Genomic DNA, 19,964 nt, shown 5'->3' with positions numbered 1-19,964 from the left:
TCCACCGGCACCACCGAGCGCTACTCCGGGCCGCCCAGAAGGGCTCGGCGCTGCTCTTTCCGCTTCCGCGGCGGTCATGCTGCGCTGCTGCCGGGCAGCCGCGGCCATCGCTGCCGGCCGCGCCCCGCGCTCCCTGCGCTGCCGCCGCGGCCCCACCATGGCCAAGAGCAAGTTCGAGTACGTGCGGGATTTCGAGGCGGATGACACGGTCCTGCCCAACTGCTGGATCGTGGTGCGGCTGGATGGCCGCAACTTCCACAGGTGCGGGCAGGGCGGGCCGGGCCGGGCCGGGCCGGGCGCTGCGGGGACCCCGCGGGTGCGGGCTCAGAGCCGGGAGCAGGCTCCGGGGTGGTGCCCGGGTTCCGCTGGGCTGTTCCTGCCCGGCCTGGGTGAGTCCTGCGGGTGCGGGGTTACAGATCCTCGTGTTCCCCACCCGGCCTCTCCAGGGCACAGGATTCCACCGGGATTTTGTTTTCACGGGCGGCTTCAGGGCCAGGTGGTAGGGAATGGTCCCCGTAGGGAAATGGTTCCAGCGCCTTGGGTGTGCTGGGGAGGGACAGCAGCTGCTATGCAGGGACGTGTATTGGTGTTTGGAGTCAGTGTTTGTGTGGTATTCGCCTTCCCTCGGCATAAATAGGGCACAGTTCCCTCAGCTGGTAGATAACACAGGGTCTTGTTGGGATATTATCTCTGGTTTTGGTAAAGCTCTTGAGTTCTGACAAGTTCATTGATAATGTTGCCCTTGTTGGACTGAATATTGAAGACATTGGAATATTGAAGAATATTGAATATTGGGCTGAATATTGAAGTGAGAAAGGGAGTTTACAGAAAGTAGTATTTGTTATCCATTTCCAATTAAAATACCTAAATCAGCTGCTTTGAAAGACTGGTTAGGGTCAGATACTGGTGGGAAAGAGAATGGGTTATCCAGAGTGGATAACAAGGATTTTTGAAGAAGGGAATTCTTTTGTCAGTATTGACAGGATACTGGAAATCAATATTTAACTAAAGCAAATGTGAGGAAAATGAATGGCTTAGCATTTTTAGTCGCTTTTTGAGGGATTCTTATGCAACCATTTTTGCTTTGAAGGTTTTCTGAGCAGCATGAATTCAAAAAGCCAAATGATGACCGTGCTCTGCAGCTGATGACCAAGTGTGCCCAGACAGTGATGCAAGAACTGGAGGATATTGCTATTGCTTATGGACAGAGTGATGAATATAGTTTTGTCTTCAAAAAGAAGAGCAGGTGGTTTAAAAGAAGAGCAAGGTAACAGCTGCTTTGATACTGAAGTGAACATGTTTTTAACATCTCTTTATAATTCTTCCACAGATTTGACTTTACCTACACACAGAGGTTAGGAGGAGGGCTGGTGCTTACACTGCAATTAGTTGAAGTTTTTCATATGGATTCTTTACATGTGATATTTCAGGAAAATATGTTCAATAATATGGAGCTTGTAAAAAGTTTATATAAACAACTTATTATATAAACAATCAAAACATTATGAACAGACATTCTTTTAAGATAATGTTACAATTCTCAGTACCTCAATTGTTCAAAAGTGTCTGTGCCATCCCTCATCTGTCTGGCCATGATTTAAGAAATGCTGCTCTCTGCTAGTTATCACTACTATTACCTCAGATAACCACACATATATAATCACACTCATGTATTTATTTCTTTTTTTCTCTTGTTCTGTGTTTGCAAGTAAGTTCATGACTCATGTGGTCTCCCAGTTTTCCTCAAGTTACGTGTTCTATTGGAAGGATTACTTTAAGGACCAGCAGCTTCTGTACCCACCAGGATTTGATGGACGAATTGTGTTGTATCCCAGCAACCAGAATTTGAAGGACTACCTCAGCTGGAGGCAAGCAGACTGTAAGTGTTCCTAGAAAAGAGAGATTTGTGCACTTGAGTTCACTTCCTCTGAAATGTCCTTTCTGCCAGTGTATTTATATATACAGTTGTCAGTGAATGAACAGCAGATGGGGTGATAGTTTTCAATAATATTACATTTCTGCTGGGCTTTGTATGTGTACTGGCTGAAATTTGAAGTGTTCAGGCTACAAATGAATTTATTGCATCCTGAGATTGAGTTCAGCAGAAGAAATATTACAACTGGTAACAGAATTAATAAATTAATTTTGATGTTCAGAGTTTGATTAGTGGAGGTAATCGTTAATGAAGAGATGTGAATATTCAAATTCACAGGAGGTAGTAATCAAAAGTGCTGAATACTCCATGTTAGAACAGAGTGCTGAATTTGTCTCTAGATCTTTGTCACTACCTAGTCCCTATGGTCAAATGAAAATAATTTACATGATACGTAAACACCCTTCAGCCATTGCTGTGCCCTTTTCACTTATGAAATTTGTCTTCTACTCATGATATGCAGTACCTTAAAAATATATTATAAACACTGTATCTTCTTTAGAAACTGATTCTATTAATTCCCCATTATTCTTGGCTGTTTCTTGGATACAGCTCTGGAAATAAAGCTGGTAAAAATCTTCCTCACACTCATTTCTGTGCTTTCTCTAGGCCATATTAATAACCTTTATAATACAGTGTTCTGGATGCTTGTACAGCGAAGTGGTTTGACACCGGTGCAAGCACAGGAGAGGCTCCAGGTAAGAGTCTGCTGAAGTCATGGGTTTTTACAGCTAAAAATTAAATGCTAAGATTTGCAAAGTGTCTTGCCTGCCCAGCAGCCCTGCTTGTCCATTCTTACTGTAATAATTCTGCGGGTGTAGTCAACAACTTCTTCCATTGTGCAGATACCAATACCACTAGCAAATAATGTAATTTTGGTAAAGTATTAGCAGGGTTTTAAGTTCTTAGTTAGCAATTTCAGAAATCTCAGAAATGTCACAAAATGTTCTATATCCAAACACAAGGAGCAGTGGCAGAATTCGGGTCCTGTTGACTGCTAGTCCCTTCTGTTGTGTTTTGTCTCCTTGTGCAGACTTTAGCAGGTTATTCCTATTTTCTCCTGGAATCTGTTGACTGTCTTCCATTTGTCTTGAAAATGTAATAAAAATCCTCTGTTTTAATACTCATCTGGCAGTTGGAATTAATTCCTCTGTCGGGAGAAGCAATTAAACCTTGTGATTTAAAGGTGAAAAACCTTTACAAATGTCTGTCTTCCTTCCAATATTCACCCCTCCTTTACCCTAGAGATACAATTTGTTTTTCTCTAAGAGTATTTTTCTTTTCTTTTCCTCTCAGGGAACTTTGGCTGGAGATAAGAATGAAATCTTATTTTCTGAATTCAACATCAACTACAACAATGAACCTTTGATATATAGAAAAGGAACTGTTCTAATATGGCAGAAGGTAAAAAACCTTTGGGCTCATATTTTAAATACACTGTGGCAGACAGACTGCACTGTGAGAACACCACATATATCTCCAGTGTATGTCTAGGAATAAATATATTTTAATGTCAGCTATATTTGCCATATAATTATGTGTATAATGACTCATTGTTTTGGAGATGTTTTTGAGAGCTGTTTCTATGAGCATAATATAAAAGCCAGTTATATGTCTATGAGCACAATATAAAAGCTGGCTTAGATACAAATTATGATCATTGAGATGAAACAGGTGTCAGCAGATGACAATGTGTGTCTCACTGGGACCAGGCCCTTCCCAGGATTTGGTCCCAAGTATGTCCATGGCAAAGGAATTAAAAACTTCTGTTCAATAAGGTAGCTCAGCTCATAGTTGGCTTAGTCCTTTTGTGTTTTAATGTAACTTGTAAGGAAATGTTCATTATTCTACAATTGCATCATTGATTTAGTGGGAGTAATTCCTGTCCTGTGTTTTTTTATTAATTTTTTTTGTATTAGAATTTTTGAATCCCCTCTCTGGAGCCTTTTATGTTTGCTAATGTGTCAACTGTATTTTCAGGTTAATGAAGTCATCACTAAGAAAATAAAACTGCCAAAGGAAGAGGAAGAAAAAGAAGTGGAAGTGACCCGAACTAGGACTAAAGTTGTTCCCTTGCACTGTGACATCATTGGGGACCAGTTCTGGGAGGAATATCCCGAGATTCTGGCTGAGGATAGTTGATATCTCTGATGAGCATAACTGGTAGTTTACATTCTGCTCTGCTTGGGTTGTTGGCAAGTGAGGAATATGAGTGGTGGCTGGCAGTTTGACCTGTAACCCTCCTCAGCAACTACATTGGGTTTAGCACTGTTGCTGCCTGAAAAGATGACACTGGTGCTGTCTGACATACGAGGATATGCCCATATGGAAAGCTAAAATCATACTATATTTTGAAAATTAAGAACTCATCATGAATTAAGACTGTTCCTGTCTTGTACATGTGTATTTCTAAAAAAAAAGTATGTAGAAATGTCCTGTATTTCTATAGGATTTAAACAATAAGGTATTTTATTGAGCTGCTGAACTATAAAAAAGCCTGCATATTTGAACAGAAAATCATTATTTTGATTTTTGTTTTTACCTGAGATGGACCAGAATACTTCAGTTGGGATTTAGTATTAAATTTCAAGACTGGTGTGTTTAGTCAGATGAGAGACAAACTATTCAACTGATTGTCTGATTTTTTACTGAAATGCAGTGGAGTAGCCCACCAGTTTTCTATGGTTGATTTTAAAGTATTTGTCAAATGTACAGGATTTTTATACTTTTAAAAAATATAAATAATAGTACCTTCCCTGCTGTGCTGTATTATGTGGCCTTTCTCATTCTTGGGACTTGTAAGTGGTGACAGTTCCAAACAGCAAAGTTAATAATAAAGATACTGTGCAGACTGGAATTCTGTTAGGACATGGGAAGACATCTTTCCTCATGTTCCCTGGACTGGGAATTCACCTGTCTCCTATTGTGCATAAAACAGCATATTTAAAAAAAAAAAATACAGCACAACATAGAACATTCCAGGTGCCTGCAAAGAGGGAGCCAGCAATTTGTGCTGCTGTTCTTTGATCTCCCTGGGAATGACACAGGGCATTGCTGCCAATCCACGTTTGTTAGAAGGAAGGGAGGAGTGTGTGTTCTGGGCTCTATGCACAGTTCTGTTCTGGTTTAACTGTCACTTAAGACTGTCAAAATCGGCCTCTCAGAGCAGAAATATTTCTTCTAATGGATAGGGGCTTGTCCCAGTGTAATTGGAATTTGAAGGAAATAACCTATTTCAGTGTAGAAATACAGCTATAAGGATAGGTGTTTATATGGCTATTACTGCTTCTAACCAAGCTGGTCAGAAACATCCCAGAACAGTGACTTGAACTTGGGCAGTTGTTGTTAATGAAGAGATGATCTCTGCCCTGTGTATTCTTTTATGCATTAAACTTCAAATTACATTGCAACTGCCTGTTGCCCCGGTGGCATTTCATGGCCTGGGGCAGGGAGGGTTTGGTCCCCGATCCAGGGATGGTCCCCAGAGTGGGCAGGAGGAGGGCTGCTCCAGTGGGGGGAACTGAAAATAATCATGGATTTGTTAAGGTTGGAAGGGACTTCTGGAAATGATCCAGTCCAGCTGCCCTGCCAGGGCAGGGACACCTGGAACAGGTAATCCAGGGATGTGTTCAGCTGGGTCTGGGATGTCTCCAGAGGGAGAGCTGCTCCCTGGGCAGCTGTTCCAGTGCTCTGCCACCCTCAACATAAAGAAGCTTTTCCTCATGCTGAGGTGAAATTTCTTGTGTTTTATTTTACGTGCACTGCTCCTCATCCTGTCGCCACGAAGAGTTAGGCGCCATCATTTTGATACCCCTCTGTGAGTCTTTTGGCTAAGCAGGCCCAGCTCCCGCAGTGTCTCTTAGAAAAGAGAGATGCTCCAGACCCTTGACCATCTTTGCGGCCTTTGCTGGACGCTCTCCGGTGCCGGGTGGAGCAGGGAGGTGTCCGTGCGGGTACCGGCGCTCCTCCCGAGCCTCTCCGGGCTCCTCCCGCCCATGGCGGCCGCTCCGCCCTCAGGCCCGCGGCGTTGCGCGGCAGCGCCCCCTGGCGGCGGCGCTGGGCGGTGCGGCCGCCCGCAGCCCCGCCATGGAGGAGGACGAGGCGGGCGCGGCGGGCGCGGAGCCGCGGGGCTCCCGCCGCCGCTCGCCCAGCCCTGGCTGCCTGGACGTGAGCTCCAGCCGCTTCGACCCGCTGCTGGCGCTCTACTCGCCGCGCACGCCGCTGCCCTTCCCCGCCGCGCCTTGCTTCAACAACCTCGCCGAGTACGAGAGCTTCCAGCGCGGCCTGCGCCGCCCGGGCGGCCGCCGCGCCGCCCCCGCCCGCCGCGGTGCCCCCGCCGGCCGCGCGTCCCGCCGGGGCCCGCCCGCCCCCGACCCCGAGCGCATCCAGCGCCTCCGCAGCCTCATGGTCAACGCGGGCCCCGAGCAGGACGCGGCTGAAGGCGGAACGGCGACCCGGCGGCGGCGGGCACCGCGCAATGTCCTCACCAGGATGCCCCGTAAGGGCGCGGGCCCGGGCTGGGCGGGCAAAGGGAGGCAGGGCTGAGGGGGAAGCGGAGAGTGTGAAGGCCGGGGTCATGCTGAGGTGGATCAAGGGTTGCGGCTGGGCCCGACGTGGAGTTTGGGGAATTTGGGGGTGAGGAGAGAGCGGTGGCTGGCAGAAGCGGTTGGGTGACAACGGGGTGTGGGTGGGTGCTGTGGGGAATGATTTAGGTTGATGAGAAATTACATCTCCCAGTGCAGAGGCACTGGCACAGGGTGCCCAGAGAAGCTGTGGCTGCCCCATCCATGGGAGTGTCCAAGGCCAGGCTGGATGGGGCTTGGAGTAACCTGGTGTAGTGGAAGGTGTCCCTGCACATGGCAGGGGAATTGGAACGAAATGAGCTTTCAGGTTCCTCCCAACCCAGACCATTCAGTGATTCTCTGAAATGGTGTGCAGGAATGAGGAACAGCATTTCACAGAGCTGCTCACACAGAGATGACACTGACTTTGTTGTGGTGATGTTCTGTTCTGTTAATTGGTGAATTACATGCAGTACATCCTCTTTGTTTTAAGGAGAAAAAGGATGAGACAGTGCTGTATTCTCAAAAATACTATTTTGAACCAGGACTGGTATTAGCACGTTGCTCTCTGACTTAATATCAGTGTCATGTTTGGGTCAGTCCAGGGTGTAGTTGAATCATAACCACAGGGTAAGTGTGTAACACACTGCTGTTACTTGGTTGCTAACCAAACATCCTGCAGGCAGAAATAGTGGCATTTCTGGTAAAAGGATTGAGGTGAGAGACAGTTGTGATGTAAATTCATCAGCTGTGATGATGATACATATTTCTTGTAAAAATGCAGTCAGGGTAAACATCCCCTAAACATGAAGAGGTGCTACTTGTGTCCCCACTAGGAATTAAATGTCACTGCTGTCAGGTGAGGTGTAACGTCAGTGCACTTAATTAAAAGTTCTGGGGTTCATTTTGGAATCAAGTTATCTTTTCACCATCACCTCAATTTTTTTTCTAAAAAGGCAAAGCCCAAAATGTTCCATTCTGGATGCCCAAGGCAAAAACATTTTGCTTAGACACTTAAACGCAACGTATTCATTGCTATAGATTCTGCATGACCTTAAGTATCACACTTAGTGCTCTGGACAAATTCAGAGGTTCTGTTGGCACAGGATTTCCAGAAAACTGACCTTAAGTATTGATTTCAGATCTTAATTTTTACACAGTTTTTTTCTTCAATTTTCATCACCAGTGTAAACTGAGATATTTTTTATTAAGAACCATTAAAAACACATACTTAATATCCACACATCCATGTCTGGACTTCAAAGAAGACTGGCACATCTGTAACAGAAAGTGCTGTTCAGCAGCCTGGGGTGTTTTAAGAGTGATTTATAGCCAAAATTGTGTGCTTTCCCTGTAACTGGGAGTATGTCTGCAAAACAGGTGTTTGGAACTTGGACTGTGTTGGATCAGTTCAGGAGGAGCTATTTATTATTACTTTGCATTCACCAAGGGGCAGAGAATTCATGTGCAAGGCAGGTGGAAAGGCTTTTGACAGTGTTCTGAGTTATTTCAACTTTTCTCTTGATGTTTTTCTAACCTTGCCTCTTAATAGAGCCTGCCCTGAGGACAAGGACTTGAACTTAACCAGAGTTTAGATCTTTATTTTCACCCTTTTGGGGTGCTTGCCCTCTACTTACAGTAGTTTTGGAGTAATTTTTCAGAGTCCTGGTATTAAGCATGTGCTTATTTTGTACAGGTAGGGGTTGGATTTTGCATTCCAACTAGGGAACTTTTCTTCCTATGTATTGAAACCTTGTTCATGCCAGACCTTACCAACACAGAAGGCAAAGGCAGATTTAGTTGTGAGCAGAGGCTGCTCTTTGCAGCCCTTGGTGCTTGCAGAGGAGGTGTGTTCCAAAAACAAATGCTTTATGTTACAGGTTTTATTTTTTCTGAGAATGGTGAAGGTTGTTGAAGGGGTTTTCGGTATTGTGTTCTGCCTTTTTGCTCAGATGAAGCTGGAGGTTTGCTGTGGAGGAACCAGAACCTTACACAGCAAGGAATAGTGGGCAGAGTGCAGATTTGGTAGAGCTGTGTAGTGTTGTCCTGGGTACTGAGAGGCAGAGGCATAGTTGGAAATAAGTGATGTAGAATTCTGTAAAAAGTTGTAGATAGAGTTCCTACTTAAAGGGAATATAGGAACTTAAAATCTAAAAATAAGTCTGGATTTTAAATTACTATGTAAGTTCTCAGGGTTGGTTAGAAAAAAATACTGATTTTTGATTGGAAGCATCAATTTGATATTGTGATGGTGTCATCTGTGGTTCCTGTGATGGATCTGACAATCCAGAACATGTTTGTTATCAGTTCAGCTGAAGGAGACACAGAGGCTCATGGAAAGACCCCCTAAGCAAGGCTGGGAGGTGCTGAGACAGCTTATGCTCTGTGTGAAACCAACTTCCTGCAGTTATCCAGCTGGAGAGGGCTGGCAAAAAGACAATGGATCTCAAAAAATAAATGTGATTAGGTTAATTCAGAGGAAACTGATTTAGATTTCCCTGCTGTGGCCATGAATTACCCTGCAGCCCTGTCCTGCAGATCAGCTGTTTTACACAGTCACTTTACACTCACAGGAAGCATTTTCTGGTGTGCAAATCAAACCTTAAATGCACAATCCCTAAGGCACAAGGTGAGAGATCATCTCTGGCTCACATATTTTATTAATATAAAGAACTGTGGAAGATTTTAGACCAAGTCTTTTCTCTGACTCTTAGTAGAAATTGTACAGCAGTCCTGGGACTGTGTTTGCACAAGCAAACGGGTACCAAGGCATGGGTGGAAGTCATAAATAGTATCTATCCCTCTACGTAAGTTAAACTTGCAAAGATTTCTGGTGTGCAGACAAGGCTTGTGTGAGCCAGGCAAGCTGTACATTTTACTGAATTCCTTCACTTTTGCCCTGGTTAAAGCATTATTGCCCTGGGGTTTAGCATGGTTTGCTGGCTGCTCCTTAGAGTAATTTTATTTCCTTGCCAAGGACTTGTACAGCTTTGAAGGATGTTCAGCTGGCTGCTAAAATCTTAACTGAAACAATGCATTTTCATCAGTTTGAACTGATCCAGTTTAGTAAGTTGAAGGATTTTGAGTCATTCATTGTTTCAGAAATCTCCTTGTAAAGAAAAGGAACAAATCTGCTACAATTCTTTATTTGCAGCTCATAACTAATCTGAGGTAGCTTTAACCAGGCTTTTGTCTTTTCTGTGGAACTGACTGCCCCCATGAGCTTTCTGTTCCCTCTCAACCACTTTTATTTACAGTTCAGATTACTTGGAATGTTTTTGAAATGTAGCAAAAAGATTTTCAGCTAAGACTGATTTGGCTGTGGGCTATGTAAAGCAAAACCTTGTTTTCTGAGGTCTCCCCATTGTAAGAAGAGTTTTGGTGGTCTGGTAATGGCAACCACAGTGTGCTACAGTGCTTGGGGGTTTGTCATTGCTATTGTTGTGAACACAAGTGTTGTGCCAAGCTCTGCCATGATTGTACATAGAGTGTATTTCTACATGGTTTTTAGATAGATGGATATTGAAGAGAGAGTTTTTTACAAGAATATGTAGTGACAAGAAAAGCAGGAATAGTTTCAAACTGAAAAAAAGTAGCTTTAGATTAGATATGAGAGAAAAATTCTTGCCTGTGAGGGTGGTGAGGCACAGGTTGTCCAGAGAAGCTGTGGCTGCCTCAGCCCTGGAAGTGTTCAAGGCCAGGCTGGATGGGGCTCTGATCAACCTTGGTCTAGTGAAAGCTGTCCCTGCCTGTGGCAGGGAGTTGAAAGAGGATGATCCTTAATCAGTCTTCCAACTCAGGCCATTCTATGATTCTGTTCTGTGATTCTGTATATTTTGGTGAAGACTGGTGATGTTCTCTTTCTGTTCTAGTCCATGAAGGGAGCCCACTGGGGGAGCTTCATCGCTGTGTCCGAGACGGTGTCAGAATTAATGTCCACATCCGCACTTTCAAAGGGCTTCGTGGAGTCTGCACAGGGTTTTTGGTTGCATTTGACAAATTCTGGAATATGGTAATTATTGTTCTAGGCCTTGATTTGTAACTGTTATATTGAAAACTTGAAATTTGCAACAGGTTTAAGCAAATGACATATGGGGAAGGTTAATGTGGTTTTGTGGTTCACAAATGAATTTGCTCTGGTACCAGGTGCTGGGTTTCAAACTGAAGTGGTACTTGGTGTTGGACTGGTACATCTGGGAGGTGCCCAACCATCTTAGAGAGGTTTTAGGTGAGAGAGAAGCTTTGAAGAGTTCCCAACATCTTCAGAGATTTTGTATAAGAACACAGGAAGGTGGAATATGAAGAATATCAGAAGCTTCCAGAGCTTTCTCTGCAAAACCCAATCTTTCTATAGGGGTGGGTGCTTCTCTGTTTTCTTTCACAACGTCACTGAGCTGCCAGTGACAAAAGCTTTTCCTTCTTTTCTACCTTGTGAAGATCTTAAAGAAATAGATGGAAAAGAAGCTATTAAATATTTGTGAGCCTGGAGGTGTGAAAAGTTTGGAAGTGGGAAGGAGGGAAGGATTTTGCAGGCAAGGATCATGGAGATTTTGCAAGTAGTTCAGAATGAACTTTGCTGCTGCTTTTATACCTCAGTACAATTTAGATGATTAACAAACCAGCTCCAAAGCACAGCTTGTTCCTGGGATGGATTTTCTCTCAGAACATAATTTCATAATGCTTTGACACAAAGCTGGTCCAAAGCTGCTTCATTTTTTATTTTAGTTTCGATATTTTAATTTCTTTTATCTTTTTTTAGGCCCTGACAGATGTGGATGAGACTTACAGGAAACCAGTAATGGGCAAAGCCTTCTATGCAGAACCTCAGCTCTCACTGACCCGAGTAGGTGACATCTCCTGTTTTCTTTCTTATTAGGAGCCCCTTTTTCAAAGAAATAAAAGGGGAGCACTGATTTGGAACCCATGTTTATATTTGAAATATTTTACCTCCTTTTATTGCAGATGACTCTAAAATAATTTGAACTGAGAAAAAAAAATACCCAAAATGTTTTCTGATCTTTCTGAAAGTACTTTAGGAGTTTGGTGTTACTGAAGCCCCACTTTAGAATCAGATCAGAGTTGCTGCCACTGCTTAATGTAACATGCTGAGCTTCTAGAAGCTCACTCTGGGTTTTGAAGTGCGATTTTTTTCTCTGTGTTTTTTTGCACCTGTGACTGATCAGGTCCGTGTTTGTCTTGCCAGGGAATGTGGCAGAGCATCCCTCTGGTACTGAAGTTCTTCATGGCACAGTCTATGTCTGCATCCAGAGAAACAACACAGCTCTTTGGTAACTTGAGCTTCCAGTCTGGGTACTGTGAAGCTCAAGATCTCCAAAGCTGTCCACTCTCTAGGATCCAACTGCAAATAGAGTTGTTTACCACGTTGACAACTGAAGAGATGATAGATGAACTTCTGAACAATGAAGGGAAAAAAAAAGTGACAGGGCAGTGCCCGTTGAATGGCAGCAGCTCCGGGCTTTTTGAACATCAGAGAAGCACCACAGAAACATTTAAACTGTTTCATTGTGAGGAGTTTGCTTTCAAATTCCTGCCATTTAAATCTGTTTTCTGATAGATCCCACCCTTCCTTTTTTTAAAGACTAGCTAAAAATAATCAAGTTGTCATTGTTCCCTTAGCTCACTCTCACAGGCGTTGGCTTTCCATCCTGTTGCTGGGAAGAGAGAAGCTAACCAAAAATCTCATTTGTCATTATTTCATAAAAGCTTGTCTGCTGCCAGATTAAAAGCAATTTCTTTTCCAGTTTCAGCACCATGTATTCTTAGATTAATGAGTTCATGCAGTGCTTTGGGTCTGCTGCTGTAGCTTTTATTATTTTTCTGTTGTTTGTGGTCTGCTCACCTCCCCAAATACCCACGTGTCATCTTTTAGTTTGTTTTGGGGAACACAAAAGATCCCTCAGTTTTTCAGTGTACAGACTTTGCTAATGGAGGCCCCTTATCTTAGGGATTCATGTCACAAGGATGGAGATCTGTCTAAAACTGACAACATTAAAAGAACATGGGGAAAAGTGAGCTGTAGGAGCAACTTGGTATCTCTGTTTCTCCTGACCAAGGTTAAAGGCTACCACAAAGCAGTGTTGCACCCCAAATTAAATTCCTTGGTGCTCACATTAAGACAGTCATGACCATGCAAGAGACTTATTTACCTTCTCTCACTGTTTGACTTCGGTAAGCAACCATGGTCTTTTTTGCTGGTGGAGATTTGTCACTGTGTCTTGTGAGCTGATTTGGGATGATACGTGAAAATACAATGTAGAAGCGTGGAGTAAGTGGCCTCTCTTGTTTTTAGAGTGTGGTCATAGATACAATTGTTCTTTTACAGCTGTTTGACAGACTCAAGCTGCAGGAATCCTCGAGGAAGAAGGGAGCTGAATCAAAGACTGTCTCAGAGGAGCTGGCCCTGACAAATGACTCTCAGACGCTGAGTTTGAAAGTTGGATCTGGACGAGGGAGAGCAGAAGAGGAGCATGAGAGGCAGAAACACTTGGGCAGAGCTGGAGAGAAGAAGACCCCAGGTGACAGAAGTGAAGCTGATGTGGGCAGCAGGACTGCCCACACAGAGGGGGCCAGTGCTGCTGGGGCCCGAGCAAGGAGCCAGTCCCGGAGGAGAAGGCGGCCCAAGGTGGATTATCAGCAGGTGTTCACACGCCACATAAACCAGATCTTTATTCGAGGAGAGAATGTCTTGCTTGTCCATTTAGCACATTGACTTGGCTGAGCCTTTGTCAGAGTATTTATTTGATAGCATGACTTGCTGCTGCAGCTCCCATTGCTATTTAGAGTTGTCATTGAGTAGGATGTACTGTGGCTGGTTTCCCATTGCCACCACAAGGTAGGGGAAAGAATTGTAACTTGAGCATCCTGGGCTTGATGCCAAAGCAGCCTCCTTAGATCCCTGTTGGGGGTCTCAGGAGAAGGTCAGCAATGCAGTTGTTTCTGTGATATGAGGGAGTTAAGCAGAGATCCCACTGTTTCTTAAAAAGGAGCTAAATGGGGAGGGTTGTAAGAGAATTTTGGTGTACTCTGTTACAGGAGCTACTTGTGACACACATTTAAGGATAAGATCTGGACCTGCAATAAATCAGAAATGCTCTTTTGCACATTCTGAGTAATATCACGAGGAAATTGCTAAAGGAACCAACCGTTTATCTGCTGCTGTTACATGGATGTCCTCTTTTCCAGGCAGAATTCTGACAGCCATTTTGAAATAGTTTATAAAACATAGGAGTCATCCTGCTGATGGCTACTGGCCTCTTTGTCATAGTTAGCTCTGTAATGTGTGATAGAAAACCTCTTAATTTTAAACTGCTCTTTTAATGTGGGTGATGGCAGGACTGTAACTTGTTTCCAGTAACAAAGCTTAAGCTCTCTTTGTAATGCTGTGCTTTGGCTCTGTGTCACCAGCAAGCAGATGATGTTGCTGATCCAGAGACATCCCTGTTTGGAGTTTATCTGTGGGTGAAGATGGAAAACTATCCTTTTATATTTCACCTATTTGCTACTTAGTGTAGCAGTGAAGCTGGCAAAGATTGGGTTTTTCTCAGGTGTGTTTGTGCTGAGCACACCTGTCCTGTATTTAAACACCTTCCAAGGCTCCCTCTATTGAAATCAGAGGTGCTGTGTCTCTAGCAGTTCTCATGGAACAGGAATCTTCATGGGTCTTTCCTGTCCATGTGAGGGATGCATCATCTAATTCCATCTTTGGAGATGTGCCTGAAAAGGTTTTGAAGTATAGAAGTTAAACTCAACTCATCAGTATGTCATTTTGCAAGGGTGTTAAATTATTGCAGGCCAGGCCAGGGTTCTGCAGCTATAAACTGCTTTCCAAAAAACCTACCTGCAGAAGTAAATGAAGCTGTTCCATTATGTAGCCTGTCCCCTTTGTTGTCAAAGGAGATTTCATGCTGCTATTCTGTATTCATCTCAACTGCCTTGTGCTTTGCAGCAACTCTGTGTGTTTAAGCTGAAGATAGGAAATTGCTTTATAGCAGGACTTACATTGCATATAGATGCCCTGAGTTCTCAAATTGAGTGGCTGTACATGTAGGTGACATGGATTTCTGTTGCTGCAGATGCAGCATTCTGCTTGCTTGGTCATTAGGGATATGTCTGGTGTTTGGGTAAATCACAGAAATCATTTAGCAGGCATTCTGGACACACAAAGCAGCTGTTTGCCTCTGGGGGAGCTTGAAACTTATGTCAACATTTCACATGACATGGGGTTTGATGAGCTCAGCCACTGAGCTCAAAGCCAAGTTCAGCCTGGGACAGAGTAAAAAGTACTGTTGAGGCAAAATAGTTTCATCATGGGTAAAAAAGAAAAGAAAAAAAAATAAACATTCTCTACAGCTTCTTCTGAAACATTGCTTTACTGCTGTAATCCCATCCCTCTGTGAACTGAGACTAGGCACTGAAAAGATTCTTCTCATGGAGGTTCTTGTTTCCCCTCCCTTCTTTACTGTTCATGTACTCTGCAGGTTCTCCCTTTTTTTCTTTCTTCATTTTTTTTTTTTCCCTCCCTTTCTCCTGTCAGTACTTTGTCTCCTGAGGACTTTCTAAACTCTGGTTTACAAAGACTGTTCATGTTGTCCTGGCTTTCTGCACTTTTTCCTGGTTGGCTTTCTATGTACTAACCAGAACCCTCACAAATTACTAGAAACATGTGAAGCTAGGAACAAGGTGCTTATCTCTGCTCCTGACTTCCCAGCAGCTTTTATTGCAAGTGAATATTTTCTTCCTTATGTTTTGGTTATGGGGATTTCTTCTCTGTTGTCTGGCAGCTTTGTTTTTATTTCAGCTGCTTGGGATGACTCCTCTCTGCCTTTTCTGTTAGTACCAAAGGCCTCTGGTTTTGATCTCTCCTCTTTCTTTCATATTTGACCAAAGGGTGTCAGATCACCCCCAGGCTGATATACAGTGACAACTCATTGAATTCATGCTTCTCTTCACTTCATATTCTTAATTCTGTTTGTCTGCCTAGATTATGTCTTGGACATTAACTAAGATACAACTACTATGAGTGTTTTTGTGGCTGTGCTGCCCTTCTTTGTCCATTGACACTTCCCCAAGTTCTCAGTTGCTGCTGGAAGTCTCAGTGTTTCCTTTCATAATGGGTTTTTCCCTGAAACCTTACAGATGTTTGTTGCTTCACATCTACGAGTTTCTTTGTTTACATTCTATGAAAAATGCTGGTGCTTAGACTTAAGTTTGTGCCTTGATTTTTATATCATCCCTTACCTGTTCTTCCAGAATCATCACCATGGTGAGCAAACCTGGTAAAGGATAATAGTTTACCTGCTTTTTTTGTACTACCTCATTGTTAAAAGGTTCCTCCTCTCATCTGTGAAGTTGGTTAAACTGCTCTCTTCCAATTTAGATTTAATTAATTACTTGTTGGTTCTTTGTTTGTTTCCTACTTTCCTATCCACCTTTCTCATTATTTCTGAGCTGCTTCCTAATTACTGCTTCCTTTTCTACAACTTCAGATCTTCCAAAACATCTTCCTTTTCCCACTTTTTCTGGCATTGCATATTTTTAAAATGCATTAATAAAATGCTATCTTACAGATTTAGTCTCTTTAAAGCATCACGATTCTGATGAAGCAAGTGATCCTGTAGGTGTGTTGTCACTTGCTTGTTCAATACTGCACATAATGTTGTTCTTTATTTAAAGTTGAATGTCATGTTCAGAAATGAATTCTTCTACCTCAATGAAGTATTCTCCTAAATCTGTTTTAAAAAGAAAACAAGCTTTTAAAACAAATGAGCTTTGGTTTCCAGTGTTTTTCTTAATTGTTTCTGGTTGTTTCTTTCTATAGTTTTCCTTTTCCAAACTCAACATAAAATTTTTTGTTCAAAAAGTTCTTTGCTGCCAGCCCTTCCTCTCTTGCTGCAGTGATGCTGTGAGCACAGACACACCAAAATCTTTGTGCTAAGGAAGAGTAAGAAACAGAGAGCAATGTGAGAGTGAAAAAGCTTTGGGCAGATGTGAAATCCTCCCTGGAAAGGATCCACAGGTTGCCACCTGTCCTGTATCTCTAGGACTTTACTCAGCCTGGTGCTCAGCAGAGGTTCTTAAAGTGTGTTTGGGGTGAGGTACCCAGTTACTGCAGGGAGAAGTTTTCTGCAATAACTTTGAAGAAGCATTGGGATAATTTGAGAAAGTTTTAAAATAATTTCTCATTTCTGGGATTATTTCTTAGGAAATGTTTTTGCACAGGTGCTTCATTTTTATCAAACACTTCTTTGGCTGTGGTAGTAAAGAAGGTAAGGCCAAAGGGGAGAAAAGGCTTATAAAAAAGTGTGTGTTTGGTTCCTTCTCTCAACTGACTTGTCCAGGTTGTTAATTGTCTGGAAGATTTTTTTCTGACCTACAGTGAAATACTTAGCATGTCCTCGGCAGGTGATTACTGAATTAATCAGTGAGTGCTGTTTTCCATCTGCTTCTTCTCCTTCAGTGTTTGGATTCATTGTTTCTTTTGCAGCATTCCCCCTCAGCATGGCAGTGTCTCAGCAGGAACAGGTCTGAGTGCCCAGTGGTTTTTACCCTTCCCTAAGGAATTTTACCCCATCCAGTTTTGAGTCCAGAGAGCCTTTAGCTATTCTTGATTTTCATACCGTTCTCTTTAAATTTTTGGAATTATTTGGTCAGAAGAATTGTTTATCTTGGATAATATTACTTTTTGGAGTAAGCTGATTTTTTGAATATTTTTAAAAATAATTTTGTTACTTTATTTCTTTCACAAAGTGTTAGGTTTTCCTAGTTTGTTGTTGCAGTCACCCACTTGCACATGTGAATCACTGGGTTAAAAGGTGTGCAGGATAAAAAACCAGAAAGAAAGTATCTAATTTTTATTGAATTTGACATTCTGTCCAACATTCTGCCCACACTCACCCTGTTTCTTCATGGCACTGACCTAACTGAGACAGGTGGAAAGTATTTCATCCAGAATCTTGAAGGAAAATGGAGCAGGGACAGCAGACTGAAAACACAGTTTATGAAGATGTTTATCTCCAGGCAAAATTCCTGTCTTTCATTAAAAAGATCAGAGTTATAAGCACCAATTTACACTGCAAGCTCTGCCACTGAATAAAATTGGAAGGCACAGCCCTGCACCTTGTCAGAGGTGATGCAGTGATTCCCTCAGCCAGGACAGCTCTTGCCTGAGAATCTGCTCAGGTATATACCGGTGTCTGCCTCAGAGCGTAACTGCAAATACTGCCAATTAATATGAGGATGTTTTCTCTCCTGCCTGCACTGCCAAATGTAAAATATGAATGCTGAGGTCTGCAGCGTCTGCAGCCCAGAACTACTTCAGTTCATGCTTTCGCTTCTTGACATTGGCTTAAAAAATTCAAGTTTGTACAAATAGCAATCCTAAGACAGTTCATTAGAACTTTAGGAAAGGCTGCTGCTAACTAGAAATAGTGTTGGAAAAGTAAGTTTTTATGGGATTTGTGAAATTCTGATTGTAATTAAAGTATTGCAAACCAGGAAAAGCTGAGAGGGTTGGGATTGTTCAGCCTGGAGAAGAGAAGCTTTGGCGTGACCTAACTGCAGCCTTCAAGTACCTGAAGGGAGCTTACAGGAAAGATGGAGAGAGACTATTGACAGGGGCCTGGAGTGCCAGGACAAGGGGGAATGGCTTCACACTGACAGAGAGTAGCGTTAGATGGGATATTAGGCAAAGGAGGGGAGAGGAATTACTCAGGTGGTGATAACTCCTTGACATGGGAAGAGGCTTTCTAGCCTATGCCTGGGGCACAATCCTGGCAGCACTGTGCAGCTGAACTCTGTAGATGAAGGGGAGAATGCTGAGCCAGCTCTTGAGTGCAGCCTCCCTTTTGCTGTGAGCCTTTCAGAGCACCTGAACTGCCCCTGGAATCTCTGCCAGGCTCCACCCCTAATGATCGTGCCTCTTAACATTTTGCATGGGAAACCCAGTGGGAGAAGATGGAAGTAAACAAATTTGCCCTTTTGAGGTGCGGTTGGAGGAGGCTTGGCTTTCCTTGTTGGCCTCCTGGGGTGCAGGAGAAAGGACTGCTTTAATGGGGAAACAGCAGAGGTGCTTGTCTCATGATGTTTGTAAGTCCTTTCAGATGTCACTGTAAGTGCTCTTGCTCTTAGCTCGTGGAATCGAAGGCCTGTCAGGGAAAGGAAATGCCTCCTGATGTTCCTGGATAACTATCTTATTAGCTTTTAGCTTTCTGGTGTATACCTGGATGACTTTGTTGAAAAAAATTAGTACACCTGAGACTTTTAGTCAGTCTTCTATTCGTTTAGAATGAAAAGTAGTTTGATCAGTTTGTGTGAAAACATATCCATCCTTTTTTCCTCTCAAAAGATCAGTGCTCTCCCTCAGGAAAGAAATGAAAGCTGCTCCTATAGCAATTGCTTCTGATTTCCACTGCTTCAGAGCAAAGTGCAGCTGTGCCAAGGTGTCTTCAGCTGACACATTATTCTAAGAGGACGAGATGAGAGAAATGTTTGGTTTCCCTAAAACTAAAATGGGCATTACAAGGGGAGCAGATGGGTTGACCTCTTTTCAGGTGGTGCACACACCCACTGTAGTTGCACGGATTGGGACTTGTTAACCAATCAGTCACCTGTAAAACTTCCTTAGGGAGCTGCAGAGGAGCAGCATGAGCCACCAGACTGATGTGGATGTCAGGGGCTGACAAATTCCGCTCTTTTCACTGCCTCTCTCTCACTGAACGGCCATGGCAAGTCGCTTCCATCCCTCTCCCTGACTCCACAGCTGTAACACATCCAAGGGCACTCCTTGCCTGTCTTACGAGGAGCTGGGGAAGTGGTAAACGCTATACAAGTGTCAAGCGTTGTTATCAAAACTCTGTCTGTCAGGAAATGCAGACACATCAACCCTCTGCCCTCTCCAGGCTCGTGACTGTTAGTTAACCTCACCTTGGCACACAAAAACCATGTGGGGAATCAGGTACAAAAACACTCTTCAGTCTTGAAATCACTGATGTCTTCAAGGTCACATTTGGTGACTTCAATATCTGTTTCACAGCTGCAGTTCCATGTTTGGGTCAGATGGTGATAAATGAGGGTGTAACTTGTTTGTAACAATTCCTTCTCTGTCTTCCTAAACATTTTGTTTCTTAGGAAGCTGATGCTGCTATAAACATATTGGATAATACTGAATTTGCAATATTCTGCTTTCCAGATATAAATGTTTATATTTAAAATTGCTAAGACTGCAATGCAATAAATATCTCCATGTTACAGTTTGCCTCAAAGCATGTTTTTTTTTTTTGTGTTCTACCAATACGGTGATGTGTATTGTGTCAGTGAAGGAGCCAGGACTGCTGTTGTTAGGACAGATGCTGGATGTGGAGACTCCCAGGTGTGAATAAAGCACTGCTATCTAGTCACATAACTGGGGACAAACCAGTCATTTGTGTGTTCAAAAGGGTATTAATCTACAA

General features: G+C 43.1%; 2 protein-coding genes across 4 annotated transcripts; both read left to right on the top strand.

The window, feature by feature from the left end:
• Positions 1-48: 48 nt before the first annotated feature.
• THG1L (tRNA-histidine guanylyltransferase 1 like) lies at positions 49-5,332 on the top strand. Of its 3 annotated transcripts, XM_058848922.1 has the most exons (6): positions 49-261; positions 1,091-1,267; positions 1,710-1,879; positions 2,543-2,631; positions 3,230-3,337; positions 3,914-5,332. In XM_058848922.1, exons 1-6 carry the CDS (start codon positions 77-79, stop codon positions 4,073-4,075), a joined length of 891 nt encoding a protein of 296 aa, XP_058704905.1. In that variant the 5' UTR covers positions 49-76; the 3' UTR covers positions 4,076-5,332. The 3 variants fall into 3 exon arrangements, with proteins under 3 accessions (XP_058704905.1, XP_058704906.1, XP_058704907.1); XM_058848923.1 differs by lacking the exon at positions 49-261 and having other exon boundaries at positions 1,129-1,267; positions 1,714-1,879; XM_058848924.1 differs by lacking the exon at positions 49-261 and having other exon boundaries at positions 1,201-1,267; positions 1,805-1,879.
• A 554-nt stretch (positions 5,333-5,886) lies between these two features.
• LSM11 (LSM11, U7 small nuclear RNA associated) lies at positions 5,887-19,763 on the top strand. The gene is made up of 4 exons (XM_058848921.1): positions 5,887-6,431; positions 10,368-10,507; positions 11,255-11,338; positions 12,839-19,763. Exons 1-4 carry the CDS (start codon positions 6,020-6,022, stop codon positions 13,223-13,225), a joined length of 1,023 nt encoding a protein of 340 aa, XP_058704904.1. The 5' UTR covers positions 5,887-6,019; the 3' UTR covers positions 13,226-19,763.
• The last annotated feature ends 201 nt before the right edge of the window (positions 19,764-19,964 follow it).

The sequence above is a fragment of the Poecile atricapillus genome, chromosome 13 (genome assembly GCF_030490865.1).
Source record: "Poecile atricapillus isolate bPoeAtr1 chromosome 13, bPoeAtr1.hap1, whole genome shotgun sequence".
NCBI lineage: Eukaryota > Metazoa > Chordata > Aves > Passeriformes > Paridae > Poecile > Poecile atricapillus.
The sequence above is the reverse complement of the archived record's forward strand: the minus strand, read 5'-3'. Positions and strand labels throughout refer to the sequence as shown.

Bases quoted from the DNA above. Each gene is read 5' to 3' on its own strand.
- THG1L (XM_058848922.1), top strand. From the start codon at position 77: ATGCTGCGCTGCTGCCGGGCAGCCGCGGCCATCGCTGCCGGCCGCGCC. The intron at 262-1,090 runs GTGCGGGCAGGG...TTTGCTTTGAAG, and splicing joins GATGGCCGCAACTTCCACAG to GTTTTCTGAGCAGCATGAAT. The intron at 3,338-3,913 runs GTAAAAAACCTT...CTGTATTTTCAG, and splicing joins CTGTTCTAATATGGCAGAAG to GTTAATGAAGTCATCACTAA.
- LSM11 (XM_058848921.1), top strand. From the start codon at position 6,020: ATGGAGGAGGACGAGGCGGGCGCGGCGGGCGCGGAGCCGCGGGGCTCC. The intron at 10,508-11,254 runs GTAATTATTGTT...ATCTTTTTTTAG, and splicing joins TTGACAAATTCTGGAATATG to GCCCTGACAGATGTGGATGA. The intron at 11,339-12,838 runs GTAGGTGACATC...GTTCTTTTACAG, and splicing joins CTCAGCTCTCACTGACCCGA to CTGTTTGACAGACTCAAGCT.